This window comes from Coregonus lavaretus (assembly GCF_964263955.1).
Source record: "Coregonus lavaretus genome assembly, contig: HAP1_SCAFFOLD_55, whole genome shotgun sequence".
Lineage (NCBI taxonomy): Eukaryota > Metazoa > Chordata > Actinopteri > Salmoniformes > Salmonidae > Coregonus > Coregonus lavaretus.
Window position 1 is genome coordinate 712,369 of NW_028161934.1, and position 18,540 is coordinate 730,908.

The 18,540-nt window shown below is 42.8% G+C and overlaps 1 protein-coding gene across 1 annotated transcript; it reads right to left on the reverse strand.

Annotated features, from left to right (window-relative positions):
• Positions 1-2,576: 2,576 nt before the first annotated feature.
• On the reverse strand, positions 2,577-18,427 carry LOC311119877 (interleukin-2 receptor subunit beta-like; the record flags this gene model as incomplete). The annotated part of the gene is made up of 12 exons (XM_084194528.1): positions 18,133-18,427; positions 11,094-11,217; positions 9,788-9,899; positions 9,577-9,652; positions 9,226-9,325; positions 8,735-8,868; positions 8,032-8,230; positions 6,649-6,751; positions 6,256-6,340; positions 3,628-4,049; positions 2,867-3,030; positions 2,577-2,746 (listed from the first exon to the last, which is right to left on the reverse strand). The coding sequence occupies exons 2-12, from the start codon at positions 11,185-11,187 to the stop codon at positions 2,577-2,579; spliced, it is 1,659 nt and encodes a 552-aa protein (XP_084050654.1). The 5' UTR covers positions 11,188-11,217; positions 18,133-18,427.
• Positions 18,428-18,540: the final 113 nt, after the last annotated feature.

The window sequence follows — 18,540 nt, forward strand, 5'->3', positions numbered from 1 at the left end:
CCATTAACTGTCTCTATCCACCTGTTACCATCCTATAGAACCCCATTAACTGTCTCTATCCACCTGTTACCATCCTATAGAACCCCATTAACTGTCCCTATCCACCTGTTACCATCCTATGGAACCAATGATATGCATGCATATCTATATAATGTACAGCAGGGCTATTCAACTATATTCTTACAGGGGGAAAAAGGTTAATTGCAGAGGGGCTGGACATTTTCCACATGCGATTCTTCTTCTGAAGAACTGTATAAAACAAGTGACTCACAACCACCAATAAGGCACTTTCCTTAACATTAAATGTTGCTAAAAGTAATTAGGGAAGAAGTGGAGGACGCTCAACCGTCGAGGTGCAACCAAAACATCTGATCATCACTGAAAAGGAAAAGGTGCAATGCTAGCTCACCATTATTTTGTTTAGTGAAACAACTATTACAAGCTTCTTAAGAGAAATTAGGTCATTTTAAAATCATCTGAAAACTAAGCATCTCAATACATAACACAAAGATATGTCAAATCAGATATGTCAAATTCCAGTCTGAAGGAAGTATGCTTCGAATTCATCTCCCTCAGTCATTAGGTGCGTTGTTTGTCACACTCCCTTCTATCGAGTCCTTTGAGCATCAGAGAGGGCAACAGAAGGCATGTATGTGCTCCTTAGAGTCATAGCTTTCATCATATTTTGTAGCTTAAACCGTTCAAACGCTACCGCCAAATGCATATGACGAAATAAAATAATCGCCATGCCACATAGGAGCTAGAAACCAGACTATAGACAACCACCATAGTGCTTGTCATTTTGGCACTGAACGTCGGATTTTGGTGCAGATTCTTTTTTACAGATCTTTTATTAATGTTCAGGGCCAGTATAAATTCATAAACGGGCCGGATCTGGCCCGCGGGCCACAATCTGAAACATTCCCATACCTAATGCACATCCCATTAAAAGGGAAATCTGGGATTCAAACAGCAACAAAATGGATGTACCAATCCTAGATTGCCCCTTTTTTCTTTTTTTTTGCACTGTGTCCCTCTCAATGATGTATATAAACCCTTGATTGCTGATGCTATGTTTTGGCCAATGAGAGGCTTTGAAGCCACTGGTCGGCCATATTGGCAGTCCTCAGAAAAGCAGTCCTCCATAGACTACCACAGTATGAGTAATAATACACATCCAACCTAGCGGTCAAACAGGGAAATGGTTCTAATCGTTTTTACACCATTAATTTTTCCCATAGGGAATTTTGGAAACACTTAAAATAAGGGCTGTGTTTTGTGTAGGCTTACCCTGATGTGACCCTTTAAGAACCGTGTAGATCGCTCTAGGACAAGGTGACTTTTATCAATATATTGGCCTGTATTTACCCCCCAAAAATGAAATGCTAATGAGCTGCTAATGTGGCTACCATAAAGAACTACAAATGCCATGAGGCAAAGGTAATAATCTCTGGATTATCTGTCTAATGTTAGCTAAATGTAGTAATGAGAACTGTCTTGTGCAAGTTTTAAATTGACACAATACCTGTTAGCAAAGGTGTCAGCTAGAGATGACGTGCAGGACCTTGCAGGGATTTGTAGTCTTGCATGATGTCTACGTTGATGCTAATTAGCATTTTCAAATCTGAGAGTAAATAGAGCCGAATATATATATATCTATAATTTCTTTACCCCATTTTTCTCCCCAATTTCGTCATATCCAATTGGTACTTACAATCTTCTCTCATTGCTGCAACTCCCCAATGGGCTCGCGAGAGAGGCGAAGGTCGAGACATGCGTCCTCCGAAAACATTACCAGCCAAGCTGCGCTACATCTTTACATACTGATCGCTTAACCCGGAAGCCAACCGCACCAATATGTTGGGGGAAACACCGTTCCCAGCCTGCCACAAGGAGTCGCTAGAGCGCAATGAGCCAAGGAAAGCCCCCCGGCCGAACCCTACCCCAACCCAGACGACGCAGGGCCAATTGTGTGCCGCCCTATGGGGCTCCCGCTCATGGCCGGCTGTGACACAGCCTGCGATGCAGCGCCTTAGACCACTGCGCCACTCAGAGGATCCCACAGCCCTTATTTTAAGTGTTTCTAAAATCCCTTATGGGAAAAATGAATGGTGGAGATACAATTAGAACAATTTCCCTGTTTGAACGCTAGGTTTTATAGGTATTATGACACCTCCACTGTGGGGCTGTATTGGAATGAATGGAATTCTACAGTACTTCATTTAAATGTTTAAAGGACAAAATTACATGTATGTAAGTATTTTTGTTGTTGTAGTGGGGACAGTAACATTAATACTTAAAAGAAATGTGTCTGTAATAGAATAAATGTTGTAAAAACAAATTGAGACATTAGCAAATGCATTTCTATAGCTTCCAAAATATTTTTTTACAATGGTAGGGGAGTGCCAGATGGAGGATCGGTGACTCAAAACAGCGCCCCCTGTCAGTCATCTAGTGTATATATATATATATATATATATATATATATATATATATATATATATATATATATATATATATATATATATATATATATATAAATCATTTGTCCCTCCCTGGTAAAATACCTTCATAGCTCAGTTCTGAGCTTCTTTCACTGGCATGTAGCCAGAGGGCTCTATTGCCATTGAAGAAGACAGGAGAGACATCTCCTCCAACAGCTTGCCTGGATGACTGGTACTAGTACTGGGTCCCAGGGATGGAACCAACTCCAACCCAGAGAAGGTGAAGGGTAATTGGGGTAAACCTTCCAGCGGGAATGGTAAGGGGGTGGAACAGAATGAAAATATATTGTTAGTGGTAATAAGAGGGATATGGTTGAAGGCAGTCGCAGTAGGCCCGACCGCATCCTCCACGCTTTCTTGACTTTCCTGATCCTCTCCCCCACTCCTGATGCCTGAATCTGGGCTCTGGAGGGCCAGGAGTTGGGCCTGGAGCTGGAGCTTATCCACACGTTCATAGGAGGAAGACATTGTGAGAGAACCTCCTCCAACCCCCATATCTGTACCCTTTCCCCCTACACTATCCAACCTAGGGAAGGTGAATGGTAGCTGGGGGAAAGCGGACAGGGCAGTAGGTAAGGGGGTGGAGCAGAATGGAAAGTTATTGTTATTACTAAGAGGAAGAAGCGGAACAAGATTGAAGCCCTGAGAGACAAAATGGGGGAGGGTTGCCGTAGGCCCGTCCGCCTCCTCCACACTCTCCTGACTTTCCTGATCCTCTCCCCCACTGCCGATGCCTGAATCTGGGCTTATGAGGGCCTGACGCTGGGCCTGGAGATTCTCAACACGCTCGTAAGAAGAAACCTGGATGATATCTTTACCTCCACAGATGCCTCCAAATATACCTCCACCCCACATCTCTCCATCCTTCCCTCCACCCCCCATCTCTCTATCCTTCCCTCCACCCCCCATCTCTCTATCATTCCCTCCACCCCACATCTCTCCATCCTTCCCTCCACCCACCATCTCTCTATCCTTCCCTCCACCCCCCATCTCTCCATCCTTCCCTCCACCCCCCATCTCTCCATCCTTCCCTCCATCCCCCATCTCTCTATCCTTCCCTCCACCCCCCATCTCTCCATCCTTCCCTCCATCCCCCATCTCTCCATCCTTCCCTCCACCCCACATCTCTCCATCCTTCCCTCCACCCCCCATCTCTCTATCCTTCCCTCCACCCCCCATCTCTCCATCCTTCTTCCCTACACCACTATCCATCCCTTCTCCTCTGTTCTCCTCCTTCCTCTCTTCTATCTCTTTAGTAGTGCCACCTACTGGTCCGTAAGGGGAGTGTACAGAGCAGGGTTCCAGCTTGGTGGAGGAGGATCCAGGCCGGGAGCATTGAGATAAAAAGTTGCTGCAGTTGGTGAAGCTGGAGCTGGAGAAGTGGCCACTGCTGTCCCATCTCTTCTCCAGTAGTAGCGGAGTGCCGGTCTCCCTCATCAGAGGGGCGATGGTGTCCATGCTGTTGGTAATCTCTACCTGGGAGATGTCTTCACGGTGCAAGGCAGAGTCAACGGATTCAAAGGCGAACAAAGGACCCAGCCAAGCCTGTAGACATACACAGAGAGAGAGAGAGAGAGAGAGAGAGAGAGAGAGAGAGAGAGAGAGAGAGAGAGAGAGAGAGAGAGAGAGAGAGAGAGAGAGAGAGAGAGAGAGAGAGAGAGAGAGAGAGAGAGAGAGAGAAAGAGAGAGAGAGAGACACACAGACAGACAGGCAGGCAGGCAGACAGACAGACAGACAGACAGACAGACAGACAGACAGACAGACAGACAGACAGACAGACAGACAGACAGACAGACAGACAGACAGACAGACAGACAGACAGACAGACAGACAGAGAGGCTGATAAGGTGAGGACGGCATTGTTTTCTGACAGGTGGCTTCACTCCAACATGATGCTAATGTAAGACAATGGTGAGGACAGCTCATAATAATGTCTGGAATGGAATTAATGGAAAGCTATCAAAAACATGGAAACCACAGTTGAAGTCGGATGTTTACATACACTTAGGTTGGAGTCATTAAAACTCGTTTTTCAACCACTCCACAAATTTCTTGTTAACAAACGATAGTTTTGGCAAGTCAGTTAGGACATCTACTTTGTGCATGACACAAGTCATTTTTCCAACAATTGTTTACAGACAGATTATTTCACTGTATCACAATTCCAGTGGGTCAGAAGTTTACATACACTAAGTTGACTGTGCCTTTAAACAGCTTGGAAAATTCCAGAAAATGATGACATGGCTTTAGAAGCTTCTTATAGGCTAATTGACATAATTTGAGTCAATTGGAGGTGTACCTGTGGATGTATTTCAAGGCCTACCTTCAAACTCAGTGCCTCTTTGCTTGACATCATGGGAAAATCAAAAGAAATCAGCCAAGACCTCAGAAAGAAAAAGTGTAGACCTCCACAAGTCTGGTTCATCCTTGGGAGCAATTTCCAAATGCCTGAAGGTACCACGTTCATCTGTACAAACAATAGTACGCAAGTATAAACACCATGGGACCACGCAGCCGTCATACCGCTCAGGAAGGAGACGCGTTCTGTCTCCTAGAGATGAACGTCCTTTGGTTCGAAAAGTGCAAATCAATCCCAGAACAACAGCAAAGGACCTTGTGAAGATGCTGGAGGAAACAGGTACAAAAGTATCTATATCCACAGTAAAACGAGTCCTATATCGACATAACCTGAAAGGCCACTCAGCAAGGAAGAAGCGACTGCTCCAAAACCGCCATAAAAAAGCCAGACTACGGTTTGCAACTGCACATGGGGACAAATATCGTACTTTTTGGAGAAATGTCCTCTGGTCTGATGAAACAAAAATTTAATTATATGGCCTTAATGACCATCGTTATGTTTGGAGGAAAAAGGGGGTCGCTTGCAAGCCCAAGAACACCATCCCAACTGTGAAGCACAGGGGTGGCAGCATCATGCTGTGGGGGTGCTTTGCTGCAGGAGGGACTGGTGCATATTACAAAATAGATGGCATCATGAGGAAGGAAAATTATGTGGACATTTTGAAGCAACATCTCAAGACATCAGTCAGGAAGTTAAAGCTTGGTCGCAAATGGGTCTTCCAAATGGACAATGACCCCAAGCATACTTCCAAAGTTGTGGCAAAATGGCTTAAGGACATCAAAGTCAAGGTATTGGAGTGGCCATCACAAAGCCCTGACCTCAATCCTAAAGAAAATGTGTGGGCAGAACTGAAAAAGCGTGTGTGAGCAAGGAGGCCTACAAACCTGACTAAATTACACCAGCTCTGTCAAGAGGAATGGGCCAAAATTCACCCAACTTATTGTGGGAAGCTTGTGGAAGGTTACCTGAAACGTTTGACCCAAGTTAAACAATTTAAAGGCAATGCTACCAAATACTAATTGAGTGTATGTAAACTTCTGACCCACTGGGAACGTGATGAAAGAAATAAAAGCTGAAATAAATAATTCTCTCTACTATTATTCGGATATTTGACATTCTTAAAATAAAGTGGTGATCCTAACTGACCTAAGACAGGGAATTTGTACTAGGATTAAATGTCAGGAATTGTGAAAAACTGAGTTTAAATGTATTTGGCTAAGGTGTATGTAAACTTCCGATTTCAACTGTATGTGTTTTATCTGTTTGATACCATTACATTCATTACATTCCAGCCATTATAACCTAACTAAGTATATAGCCATTACAAAGTAGTGCACTATATAGGGAATAGGGTGCCTTTTGGCACGACTTCAGTCAAAAGTAGAACTGACCTTGAAGTTTCCATCGTGATCGAGGTTGAGGCCGTCAAAGTACCTGGAGGGATCTGGTATAGGAGGATTCAGAATCTCCTTGACCCTGTCAGCACATAACAACATGAAAGGAAGTTGCAGTTAACCAACTACAAAACATGAAATCACATCAAATACATTATGTTTACTTTGCAGTCGGTTGGTTTTAAAATACATCACATTTACTTTGAATTCCCCTCTATTCCAAGCTTACCTGGTCACACACACACACACACACACACACACACACACACACACACACACACACACACACACACACACACACACACACACACACACACACACACACACACACACACACACACACACACACACACACACACACACACACACACACACACACACAGTACTCACAATTTTCCGTTGCAGAGGAACATGGAGACCAGCAGGACCAGTACAACAACAGCTCCCACCACAGTTACCACCACAAAGTCCTGGTCTAGAACATCAGGATGACCTGAGAACCGGACCAGAGGAACGACATACTTATAATATACATAGAACATACTTAGAACTTACATAAGAACACCACTATTTGACCTATAGACTGGCATAGAAGAGCATTCATTGTCATTTCTGTCTGTAAGTTTGTTTTGTTTTGAACATGTGTCTGCCTATCTAAGAATGAAAGAACGAAATAGGGAAGGAAGAAGAAGAAGAAGAAGAAGAAGAAGAAGAAGAAGAAGAAGAAGAAGAAGAAGAAGAAGAAGAAGAAGAAGAAGAAGAAGAAGAAGAAGAAGAAGAAGAAGAAGAAGAAGAAGAAGAAGAAGAAGAAGAAGAAGAAGAAGAAGAAGAAGAAGAAGAAGAAGAAGAAGAAGAAGAAGTTATTTTTCAAGACTAATATGGAAACACACTACAATGCCTGCATTCCAAATGGCAACGTATTCCCTATTTAGTGCACTACCTTTGGCCCAAATGTAATGCACTATGAACATTGTAAAACATTTCCAGTAATTTTTACAGTAAATTACTGGCAGCGCAGTAGTCAGTAATTTACTGTAGATTTACAGGAAAAGGCTTTTAGATTTGAAAAAATCTGTATAGTATGGTATTCTGTGGGGTGGTACTGAATTACAGTAAATTACTGGCAGATTTACAAGACAAATACAAACAAAAACGGTATGGCACTGTATTCTGTGGGGTAGAACATTCTCATTAAGGGGTGCAACAAAAATGGCCTCTTACGATGCATTACTCAAAATATAATATTATTTCAACACCACAACAGTTTCCCACAATGCACCATAATTCGCAGTAAAACAGGTCAAAACAGGTCATACAGTAATTTACTGTAAAATTGTATGTAAAATTAATTTTACAGCAGTGTAGCGGAACACCATTGAGACCCCATAATGCATTGCTCTTTACAGTACTGTAATATAGAATTACAGTAGCTAACTGAAAGTTTTGCTGTACATTTACAGCAATTTGTTACAGCGTACGGAATAGGGTGCAATTTTAGTGCACTTTGTAGGGAATAAGAGGCCATTTGGGACGCAGTTGAAGTATATATAGTATATATAGGCCAAGTATACATAGGCGGCAGGTAACCTAGTGGTTAAGAGCGTTGGGCCAGGAACCGAAAGTTTGCTGGCCCCCCACACCATCTGATTCAGAGGGGTTGGGTTAAATGCAGAAGACACATTTCGGTTGAATACATTCAGTGGTGCAACTGACTAAGTTTCCCCTTTCCCTCATTCAAATGTATACGAATGACATCACTGATGCTGTATTTACCTGTTGGCTGTGGCTTTGTCTGGCCCATGGCGGAGATCCATGATGCACTGGGGCTCCAGTTGCTCCACTGAGAGTTAGGGTACTTGTCTGGGTCGGCTCGGACCCTGACTCTGACTTGGTACCTCCTTCCTCTCTCCAGCATCTCAGGGTCCAGGTCAAAATACGTCTGTTTGTTTACTCTGTTCACATCCACAGCATCCTGCAGTAGTACAACATACAGTAGGTGTACTTTTAGATAGTGTACAAAGAGATGTGCACTCTTTCACTGTATTCTCTCTTTCACTGTATTCTCTCTTTCACTGTATTCTCTTTCATTGTATTCTCTCTTTCACTGTATTCTCTCTTTCACTGTATTCTCTCTTTCACTGTATTCTCTCTTTCATTGTATTCTCTCTATCACTGTATTCTCTCTTTCACTGTATTCTCTCTTTCACTGTTTTCTCTCTTTCACAGTTTTTTCTCTTTCACTGTTTTCTCTCTTTCACTGTATTCTCTCTAATCTCTCCCCTTTCCTTGTTGTCATTCTCTGTCCTCTGTCTCCCTTTCCTCCCCCTTTCTCTCCCCCCCCCCTCCCTCCCTCACCTCCCAGTGATGTAGTTCCTGTTTCCACTGTAGCTCCTTCTTGTCATTCTCTGTCCTCTGTCTCCCTTACCTCCCCCCTTTCTCTCTTTCTCCCCCCCCCTCCCCCCTCTCTCTCTCTCACCTCCCAGTGATGTAGTTCCTGTTTCCACTGTAGCTGGAAGTTATAGTTGAAGATCATTTTTGAAATGGGAGCTCCTGGTGTCCATGCGATTGAGGAATTAGTGATGTTTGGCTTGCCAGGGGGGTGCATCTTAACTGCCAAAATACAAAACAACACAGTTAATGTAGTCGTAGTAGTACTAATATATTACTAATATAGCACTAATATCACTATAACAGAACTACTAGTACTAAGTTGAATTAGAAGTGTTAGTATCAAGTATGAATTAGTATTAAATTGAATCAATTAATACGCTTTCCAGCATTATTGTATTACATTATGCTGTATTATAGTGTATTGAGTTTGTGCATTTTGTATGCTGACAAAACCTCATAAAGTATCGTATCGTTGTACTTGGTGTACAATTAGTAGTGTAGTAGTAGGTTAGTCATAGCTGACATTTCGTACACAATAGTACTTCGACCTTTGGCCTCCAAATACTGTACACTTACTGTGGTTAAATGGTTGATACGTGTACTTAATCTGAATCACATAATCTTCTGGTTGTCCACACCGTACACCAATGGGTATTTTATCAACGTCCCAAAAGTACTGAAAGACAATTTACAGAAGTTCAGTTATCCAGGGTTGGTTGTCTATTGGTCTATATATATGCTGTCATTGTTTTATTATTATTATTATTATTATTATTAGGAAAAACTTAATAATTAATTCATCCAGATTAATGTGTTACATTCATTTTATTACTTGTATCATCTGTTATTAAAATACTTAGCATCTATAATAATGCATATATATAACCAATCATTGATTTTTACTTCATGTAGTTTTATAAAACTCACTGGATTGCCCTCGAAGACCAGACTGCCGCCTCTCAAAGCTGTGTTGGAACCGCCCAAGGACTTCATCTCACATTCACTGTAGTTAAAACAGTGAACCATTGTTTCAGTTAGCGTCTCAAATGGCACCCTATTCCCTATATATTGCACTACTTTTGACCAGGGTCCTATGGGAATAGGGTTCCAGTTAGGGTGCATCCTTAGTCTTCTTTACCTTTCAAACCCGGGGTGTTTACCATGCAGAATGCATGGCATGTCTGGGGGCACGCATGTGATGTTCAACACACAAGTGATGTTACTGACGAAGTCATTGACACACTGCAGACCTATGAGAAACAGAGAGAGAGAGAGAGAAACAGAGAGAGAGAAGAGAGAGAGAGAGAGAGAACGAGAGTGAGAGAGAGAGAAAGTGGAAGTGAGAGAGAGTGAAAGCGAGAGCGAGAGCGAGAGAGAGAGAGAAAGAGAAAGAGAGAGAGAGAAATAGAGAGAGAGAAAGTGAAAGTGAAAGTGAGTGAGAGAAAGAGAGAGAGAAAGTGAGAGAAAGTGAGAGAAGAAAGTTGAAAGAGAAAGTGAGAGAAAGAGAGAGAGAGAGAGAGAAAGTGAGAGAGAGAGAGAGAAAGTGAGAGAGAGAGAGAGAGAGAGAGAGAGAGAGAGAGATAGATAGATAGATAGATAGTGAGAGAGGGAGAGAGGGAGAGAGGGAGAGAGAGACAGATAGAGAGAGAGAGAGCGAAAGAGAGAGAAAGTGAAAGTGAGTGAGAGAAAGAGAAAGAGAGGAAGTGAGAGAAAGTGAGAGAAGAGAGTTGAAAGAGAAAGTGAGAGAGAGAAAGAAAAAGAGAAAGAGAGAGCGAGATAGAGAGAGAGAAAGTGAGAGAGAGAGAGAGAAAGAGAGAGAGAGAAAGAAAGTGAGAGAGAGACAGAGAGCGAGAGAGAAAGTGAGAGAGAGAGAAAGAGCGAGAAAGAGCGAGAAAGAGAGAGAGAGAGAGAGAGAGAGAGAGAGAGAGAGAGGGAAAGAGAGAGAAAGTGAAAGTGAGTGAGAGAAAGAAAGAGAAAGAGAGAAAGTGAGAGAATAGAGTTGAAAGAGAAAGTGAGAGAGAGAGAGAGAGAGAGAGAGAGAGAGAGAGAGAGAGAGAGAGAGAGAGAGAGAGAGAGAGAGAGAGAGAGAGAGAGAGAGAGAGAGAGAGAGAGAGAGAGAGAGAGAGAGAAAGAAAGTGAGAGAGAGACAGAGAGAGAGACAGAGACAGAGACAGAGAGAGAGAGAGAGAGAGAGAGAGAGAGAGAGAGAGAGAGAGAGAGAGAGAGAGAGAGAGAGAGAGAGAGCGAAAGAGAGAGAGAGAGAATAATAATACAACAAATGCCAGAGCTACAGACGGCTATACATGGTTTTTTTATATAGTTTTTTCTTCAGATTTTTCAGTGGATGCTGCAGCACCCTCAGCACCCCTACTTCATGCAGCTATGGATACAAACCATTATAAATGTGCTTGTAATGCATTATGATGAGAGTTTTGATGACTTACAGGGCTGTGGTTGGCTGGAGCAGGTTAGTAGGGGGAGGAGCTGGATGACATACAGTGAGAGCAGAGGGAGGCGGAGACACCATAGAACCACCATTATGACTTCCTCCTTGTCCTTTTTCTCATTCTAGAACACAGTAGGAGACATAACCTTAGCAACATATGACAGTGGCGTAGATATTGTTCCAAATGGTCAAATGGTACCCTAAGAAATAGGGCACTACTTTTGACCAGGGCTCATTGGGCTCTGATCAAAAGTAGTGCACTATGTAGGGAATAAGGTGCCATTTGGGACATATAACAGACTGAAGCAGAAGTGAGAAGAAAACGTGTAAATGAATTTTCTACGTCTGTTTGCGTGGTGTGTGTTTTCCATGAAAGTAGATTAAGTGTTATCAGTTTTACAATAGCGACACACGCACGCCAGTGGCGATTTTAGCATGTAAATCTTGGTGGGGCAAACTCAACCATTTTTTCCTTTACTTATGGCAGTAAAGCCACTGCACAACATTTTATTATTTTATTAGGCCTATGTGTTCTAAAAAGTAAGAAAAATACAATCACTAGCATCCACTTTTATATACCATATACCGACGCACAGACTGCGCTTTGCGCACACAAAACAACCCTCGCAATATCAACTGGAATTACATGGGTCTATTACTGAACTTTTTGTTGAAAAAAAAAAAAACTATTTGAATGAGAAGAGACTGTCACTGGCAAACATGGTTACAGACCCAACAACATTATATAGTATCCCCTCCTCGTGAAGAAAAGCACATGAGCTAATTATAATACACAAAGTAAGCAAAACAATGAAATCATTCCAACATTGACTGAAATGATGAATAAGATACTGTACTAAGGAGATAGACCTATTTAAGCAATATAACAATTGGGATATACAAACTATGGCATAAGGGAACGATGAGCGGATAAGAGGCAAGCCGTAATTTCGATTAAAATATGAATGCGCCAGTAGTCGATTTAAGTATCTGTTCAGCACTTTTGAAATGTACAGGACAAAATTCAGAACATGGGCCGTTCTTACAGTGTTCTCCCTGTACACCAAGTCAGAACCGTAGGATAAATAATGGGGGCATATAACCAGACAACGAAAGCGCTTACAATATTCGATGCAGACATCTCTCTAAAACAGGCTATAGGCTACATGTGCACCACCAAGTCAGAACACTAAGCTAAGTTCTGAGGGGGAGGGACGAAATTCTTAGGATGAGACACATGGGCTACTAACAGCTTACTACACAACATACACTTAGTTTTACTTTCTTAGCTACTGCATACATATCTCCCTGGCATATTCCATAATTTATGCAGCAGTATACAAGACATATCTTTGGATTTACCATTGTTGCGCTGTCTTCACTTGAACGTGGCGCAGCGGTCCTTCTTGTGGGCAAACTTTGTCATCAAACTTTGTAACACTAACAGTTAGCCAATGATTCTTTCCATACCACTCAATGTTGAATTTGCAATTTCCGACTTGTTGTGTAATGTTTATGTCCAATGGCCAATGAGCACCAATAAGTTGTATCTATATTTTATCTTCATATGACAAGGATTGGAAAGGACTTGCCAGTAGATTGTCAAGGTGATTCATGATGATGACTGTTTGTCAAGCTTGCTAGCTAAGATTGTGAAAGTATGATGTTGACATGATCAGTCCAATCAAAGCTACAGTAGATATAACATGATTTGACATTTGTTCTGTGGCCAATGACCTTGAGCCTTCTTTGAGGGGCACTTGTAATTTAAATCTATGGCAGCACCCAAGAGGGCTTGAACTGCCTAGCTCTCCCTTTAGATTCAGCGGTGACATAGTGTATCCATGAGTGACAGAACACTGAGCCAATTGTCGTGTATTGAGATTATGACGTTGTTAATGTTTTAAGTGGAACTGAAAGAATGTTGATTTTAGTATCAAGAGGGAATGTTTTAGTGTAACGCCACATACAACAGACAGGAAGTGTGTTGTAGACAGGGGAGACTGGTGATTGGCCAGAAGAGGGAGCCCATCTTTTTGCATTGTTTATAAGTAGGGGCTAAACGAAAGAGAGGCAGAGCGGCCATTCTGAGGCGTCGCTCTCCGGATGTCATGACATCTGTCACTTATGCTGTAACCGTGTGATATTAATAAAAGCCTCTAAAACACGGTGCAGCCTAAGCGGACTCCTTGTTGACAGCAACAGCCACGAACAACAGACACTACACAATCAAGGCACAACTAGAGAAAATTACCAACGCCTATGCTATGTGCTTTCGCTGGCTGCCCCTACACCACAGAAAGCACTAAGCTAGACTGAAACACCTGCATTTTAGAGCTGCCTTACTCAAGAAAGAGACCAAGGAAAACATGTATTTTTATATTGTTTGCAAACTGATATGTGATACAAATGAATGTACAAATAACATGCAAAACAGGCAACAACAAAAAAGGACAAAAAAAGTATATACATATATATTTTTGGTTAAACAGGTGGGCTCTGCCCCAACTGCCCTGAATGACAGTTCGCCACGTCCCATGCACACACAGTGAAAGCCACTGTAACGCATATCAGTAGACATTAATGTTATTTGCTTAATACATGTTATTAACAAAGTTGCATTTGTTTTAACCAACCTTTCTTACACACTGGTGTGCCAGTAACAAGCCAAGCACAAACTTAAACATATTATTCATATTCATGTTATCCGCCACCATGGGGCACTCTGTTCACAACGTTGACATCAGCAAACTGCTTGCCCACACAACGCCATACACGCTGTCTTCCATCTGCCAGGTACAGTTATGACGCCGAACTGCAGTCAGGTCAAGATCCTGGTGAGGATGATAAGCACGCAGATGAGCTTCCCTGAGACAGTTTCTGACAGTTTGTGCAGAAATTCTTTGGTTGTGCAAACCCACAGTTTCATCAGCTGTCCGGGTGTCTGGTCTTAGACGATTCTGCAGGTGAAGAAGCTGGATGTGGAGGTCCTGGGCTGGCGTGGTTACACGTGGTCTGTGGTTGTAAGGGTGGTTGGACGTACTGCCAAATTCTCTAAAACGATGTTGGAGGCAGCTTATGGTAGAGAAATTAACATTACAATCTCTGGCAACAGATCTGGTGGACATTCCTGCAGTCAGCATGCCAATTGCACACTCTCTTAAAACTTGAGACATCTGTGGCATTGTGTTGTGTGACAAAAATGCTCATTTTAGAGTGGCCTTTTATTGTCCCCAGCACAAGGTGCACCTGTGTAGTGATAATGTTGTTTAATCAGCTTCTTGATATGCCACACCTGTCAGGTGGATGGATTATCTTGGCAAAGGAGAAATGCTCCTTAACAGGGATGTAAACAAATTTGTGCACAAAATATGAGAGAAATCAGCTTTTTGTGCATATGGAACATTTCTGGGATCTTTTATTTCAGATCATGAAACATGGGAGCAGTACTTTACATGTTGCAGTTACATTTTTGTTCAGTATATATATAGCTTCCATAGCTATACATGGGCAGTGTTCTGTTTGCTACCATTCTCTCATGTGGTGTTTTTTAGTAAAAGGTTAGAGAGACTCCACTCCTCTTTTATATAAACAACCACCTAATAGGTACAAGGTGTGTTGAGAGGAAGAAGAAGAAGAAGAAGAAGAAGAAGAAGAAGAAGAAGAAGAAGAAGAAGAAGAAGAAGAAGAAGAAGAAGAAGAAGAAGAAGAAGAAGAAGAAGAAGAAGAAGAAGAAGAAGAAGAAGAAGAAGAAGAAGAAGAAGAAGAAGAAGAAGAAGAAGAATGTGATGATGATAATTAATGAACTGGATGATATGTTAGTGCAGGGCTGGAATGAAGACGTGCACACCCTGTGTGGCTATAATGATTCTACAAGGAATACCAGAACTGCGTAAAATTGGTAATTCCTTTGAACTTTTTGTAACAAATTCATAGGTGGTTGAAGGTTGCGCAAGAGCAAAATATTTCTATCAGAGGAGGCTGGTGAGGGGAGGATGGCTCATAATAATGCCTTGAATGGAGTTAATGGAATGGTGTCAAACACATGGAATCAATGTGTTTGATGTGTTTGATACCCTTCCATTAATTCTGTTCCTGCCATTACTATGAGTCTGTCCTTCAATTTAAAGTGCCACCAGCCAGCACTGGTTTCTGTACATTGTTAGCTGTGAAGCCTTGTGATGTCGTGTTCGCTGTCAAATGTACCAATAGTCCTGTGTGTCCCAATTCAGGGCTTTCCTGCCTTAACCTGGTAGCCTGGTCCCAGATCAGGGCTGTCCTCCTTTAACCTAATAGCCTGGTCCCAGATCAGGGCTTTCCTGCCTTAACCTGATAGCCTGGTCCCAGATCTGTGAGTTGGCATGACATTACAAACAGCCTGGCACTCAGGCTACTGTCCTGGGCCTGTATTCATAAAGCCTCTCAGAGTAGGAGTGCTGATCTAGGATCAGTTATGCCTTTTAGGTCACAGTGACATAAACAGGGGGGATCTGATCCTAGAACAGCATTCCTACTCTGATATTCTTTATGAATACTGGCCCGGATGGTCTTTGTCCCCTCTCATTGGTCTCTGGGTCAGACATCAGGAAGTTCCCTTCAGTGAAGTGAAACAGCACAGTAGACAATATCAACCTCTGAGAGATCAGTTTAAAGGTCAGTATCGCAGAGAAAGCAAACACGAAAGCAAGTGCATTCTTCATGCACACACACACACAAGCGCATTCTGCATGCATGCACATACACAGTACTCACGCACACATGCATACACACACAAACACATACACACACATACACACACACAGGGGCTGCAGGTAAGAAAACCACAACGTCCTCGTTACCCAGAATGTTTACAAGCTGTTTCCAATAACAAACAAACCGCAAACCACTAACACCCCCGTCCCCTCCTCCTCTCTTCTCTACCTCTCTTCTCTACCTCTCTTCTCATCCTCTCCCAAACCTCATACTAACACCCCCTCCCTTCTTCTTCTTATCATGTACCTCTCCTCACAGACACACATGGATTTCCAAACACGATTCTGTTGTTCAATAGTGTGCAGCGAATTCTACTAGATGAACAGCCGATATTAGCATGACATGCTGGCATTCAAAGAATACTACAGTTTTGACATTTCACATACTATAAAACTTTTTCACATACCCCAAATGCCTACTATTTAGAATGCAACTAGGGGTGTTAGGACATGGCCACTCACTCACTCACTCACTCACTCACTCACTCACTCACTCACTCACTCACATCTCGTCATCCACCCTCACCCTCCCCCCTCCCTATCTTCTCTCTGACTTCCTTTCTACCAACGCTCACTCCCTGACTCTCCCCTCCTCCCCCTCCTGTCTTTGACTTCCTCTGTACCTGTGGCTGTGTGTGTACATCCTGTCCTACTTAAACATTGGACCAAATCAACCCCTAGGTTACATCCTAAATGGCACCCTATTCCCTATATAGTGCACTATATACCCTATAGGCCCTGGTTAAAAGTAGTACACAATATAGGGAATAGGGTGCCATTTGGAACGCACACTAACCCCCTCCACAATGAGGACAGTGGTCTCCAGTTCAACCCTACTGGAGGCCCACAAGGTGTGCAGGGTTTTGGTCCAGCCCTATATGAACATCCTGTCCTACTAAACCCAGGCCCAAATCAACCCCTAGCCCCCTCCATAATGAGGCCTTAATCAACCCCTAGCTCCCTACACAATAAAGCCCTAATCAACCCCTAGCCCCCTACATGATGAAGCCCTAATCAACCCCTAGCCCCCTCCATAATGAAGCCCTAATCAATCCCTAGCCCCCTCCGTAATGAGGCCCTAATCAGCCCCTAGCCCCCTCCATAATGAAGCCCTAATCAACCCCTAGCCCCTCCGTAATGAGGCCCTAATCAGCCCATAGAACCCTCCATAATGAAGCCTTAATCAACCCCTAGCCCCATACACAATGAGCCCTAATTAGCCCCTAGACCCCTCCATAATGAAGCCCTAATCAGCCCCTAGCAACCTCCGTAATGAGGCCTTAATCAACCCCTAGCAATCTCCGTAATGAGGCCCTAATCAACCCCTAAAGGGTGTGCAGGGTTTTGGTGCAGCCCAGCACTAACACAGAACAAAAATGCCTGCATATAGTACAGGTGTATATAAAATATTGAATATATATTTAGAAAAAGATATGCACAAAGCTTGAAAAAGTGATTCAAAGCCTGGGGTTCTCTGGGACCAGGATCGAAGAATACTGTCCTCATAGCCTAAACGTCTCAGTGACCCCCAAAGCCTGGGGTTCTCTGGGACCAGGATCGAAGAATACTGTCCTCATAGCCTAAACGTCTCAGTGACCCCCAAAGCCTGGGGTTCTCTGGGACCAGGATCGAAGAATACTGTCCTCATAGCCTAAACGTCTCAATGACCCCCAAAGCCTGGGGTTCTCTGGGACCAGGATCGAAGAATACTGTCCTCATAGCCTAAACGTCTCAGTGACCCCCAAAGCCTGGGGTTCTCTGGGACCAGGATCGAAGAATACTGTCCTCATAGCCTAAACGTCTCAATGACCCCCAAAGCCTGGGGTTCTCTGGGACCAGGATCGAAGAATACTGTCCTCATAGCCTAAACGTCTCAGTGACCCCCAAAGCCTGGGATTGGAGAGGTGTATGTAATATAGTAACAGCTCTGCTCTCTGTGTGTCTCTTCAGTGATAATAGTCATCATCATCATCATCATCACTACCAGGATCTCAACTGTGTAATAATGTGTCTTCCAAATTATCACTCAAACACAAACAATGTGAATTATTATGTGGATTACAATTAACTGACATATATTGATACATTTTTTCGTTAGGGCAAATCAAGTCTGACATTTTAAAGTGGAAATGACAAACGTTAGAAACCTTATTGAACCTTGAATACACTACAAGTTTGCGTTTCCAACTGTGCGGGAAAATTCTCAGCAACAAAAGAGTGATTAAATGAAGATCCTACATCTGTATATAAATATTCAAAGAGAGCATCAGTCAAAGAGAGCCTTACCTTGTATAGTGGACCTTCTTGTAGTCTCAGAAACGCAGGCCTCTCTTAATGCTCTACAGTTGAGTTACTTTTCAGTCTGAACTGAAGGACAAGACAAGTGCTTGATGATGAATCCGTTTCTTAATTGGTCACCACAGGATGATTCAAACCAGTCAGGCATACAAGACTGTCACACTCTCATCCCGTTATTGACAAGAAAAACATCTGCCTGCTTTCTCTGAAAAGTAAATGAGTGAACAGAAAAGGAGAATTGCTGACTGAAAGGGGATTTCTGTGGCTTCAGTTGGTTTCAACTGAAACACACACGTCATCAACACTGCTACTTGTACTTGATTCCCTGTCAGAAGAGGGGGTGGAGTTTTAGTTGTCTTCTTTCGGTCTCTGTTCTTGTTCCTTTTTCCGTAAGCG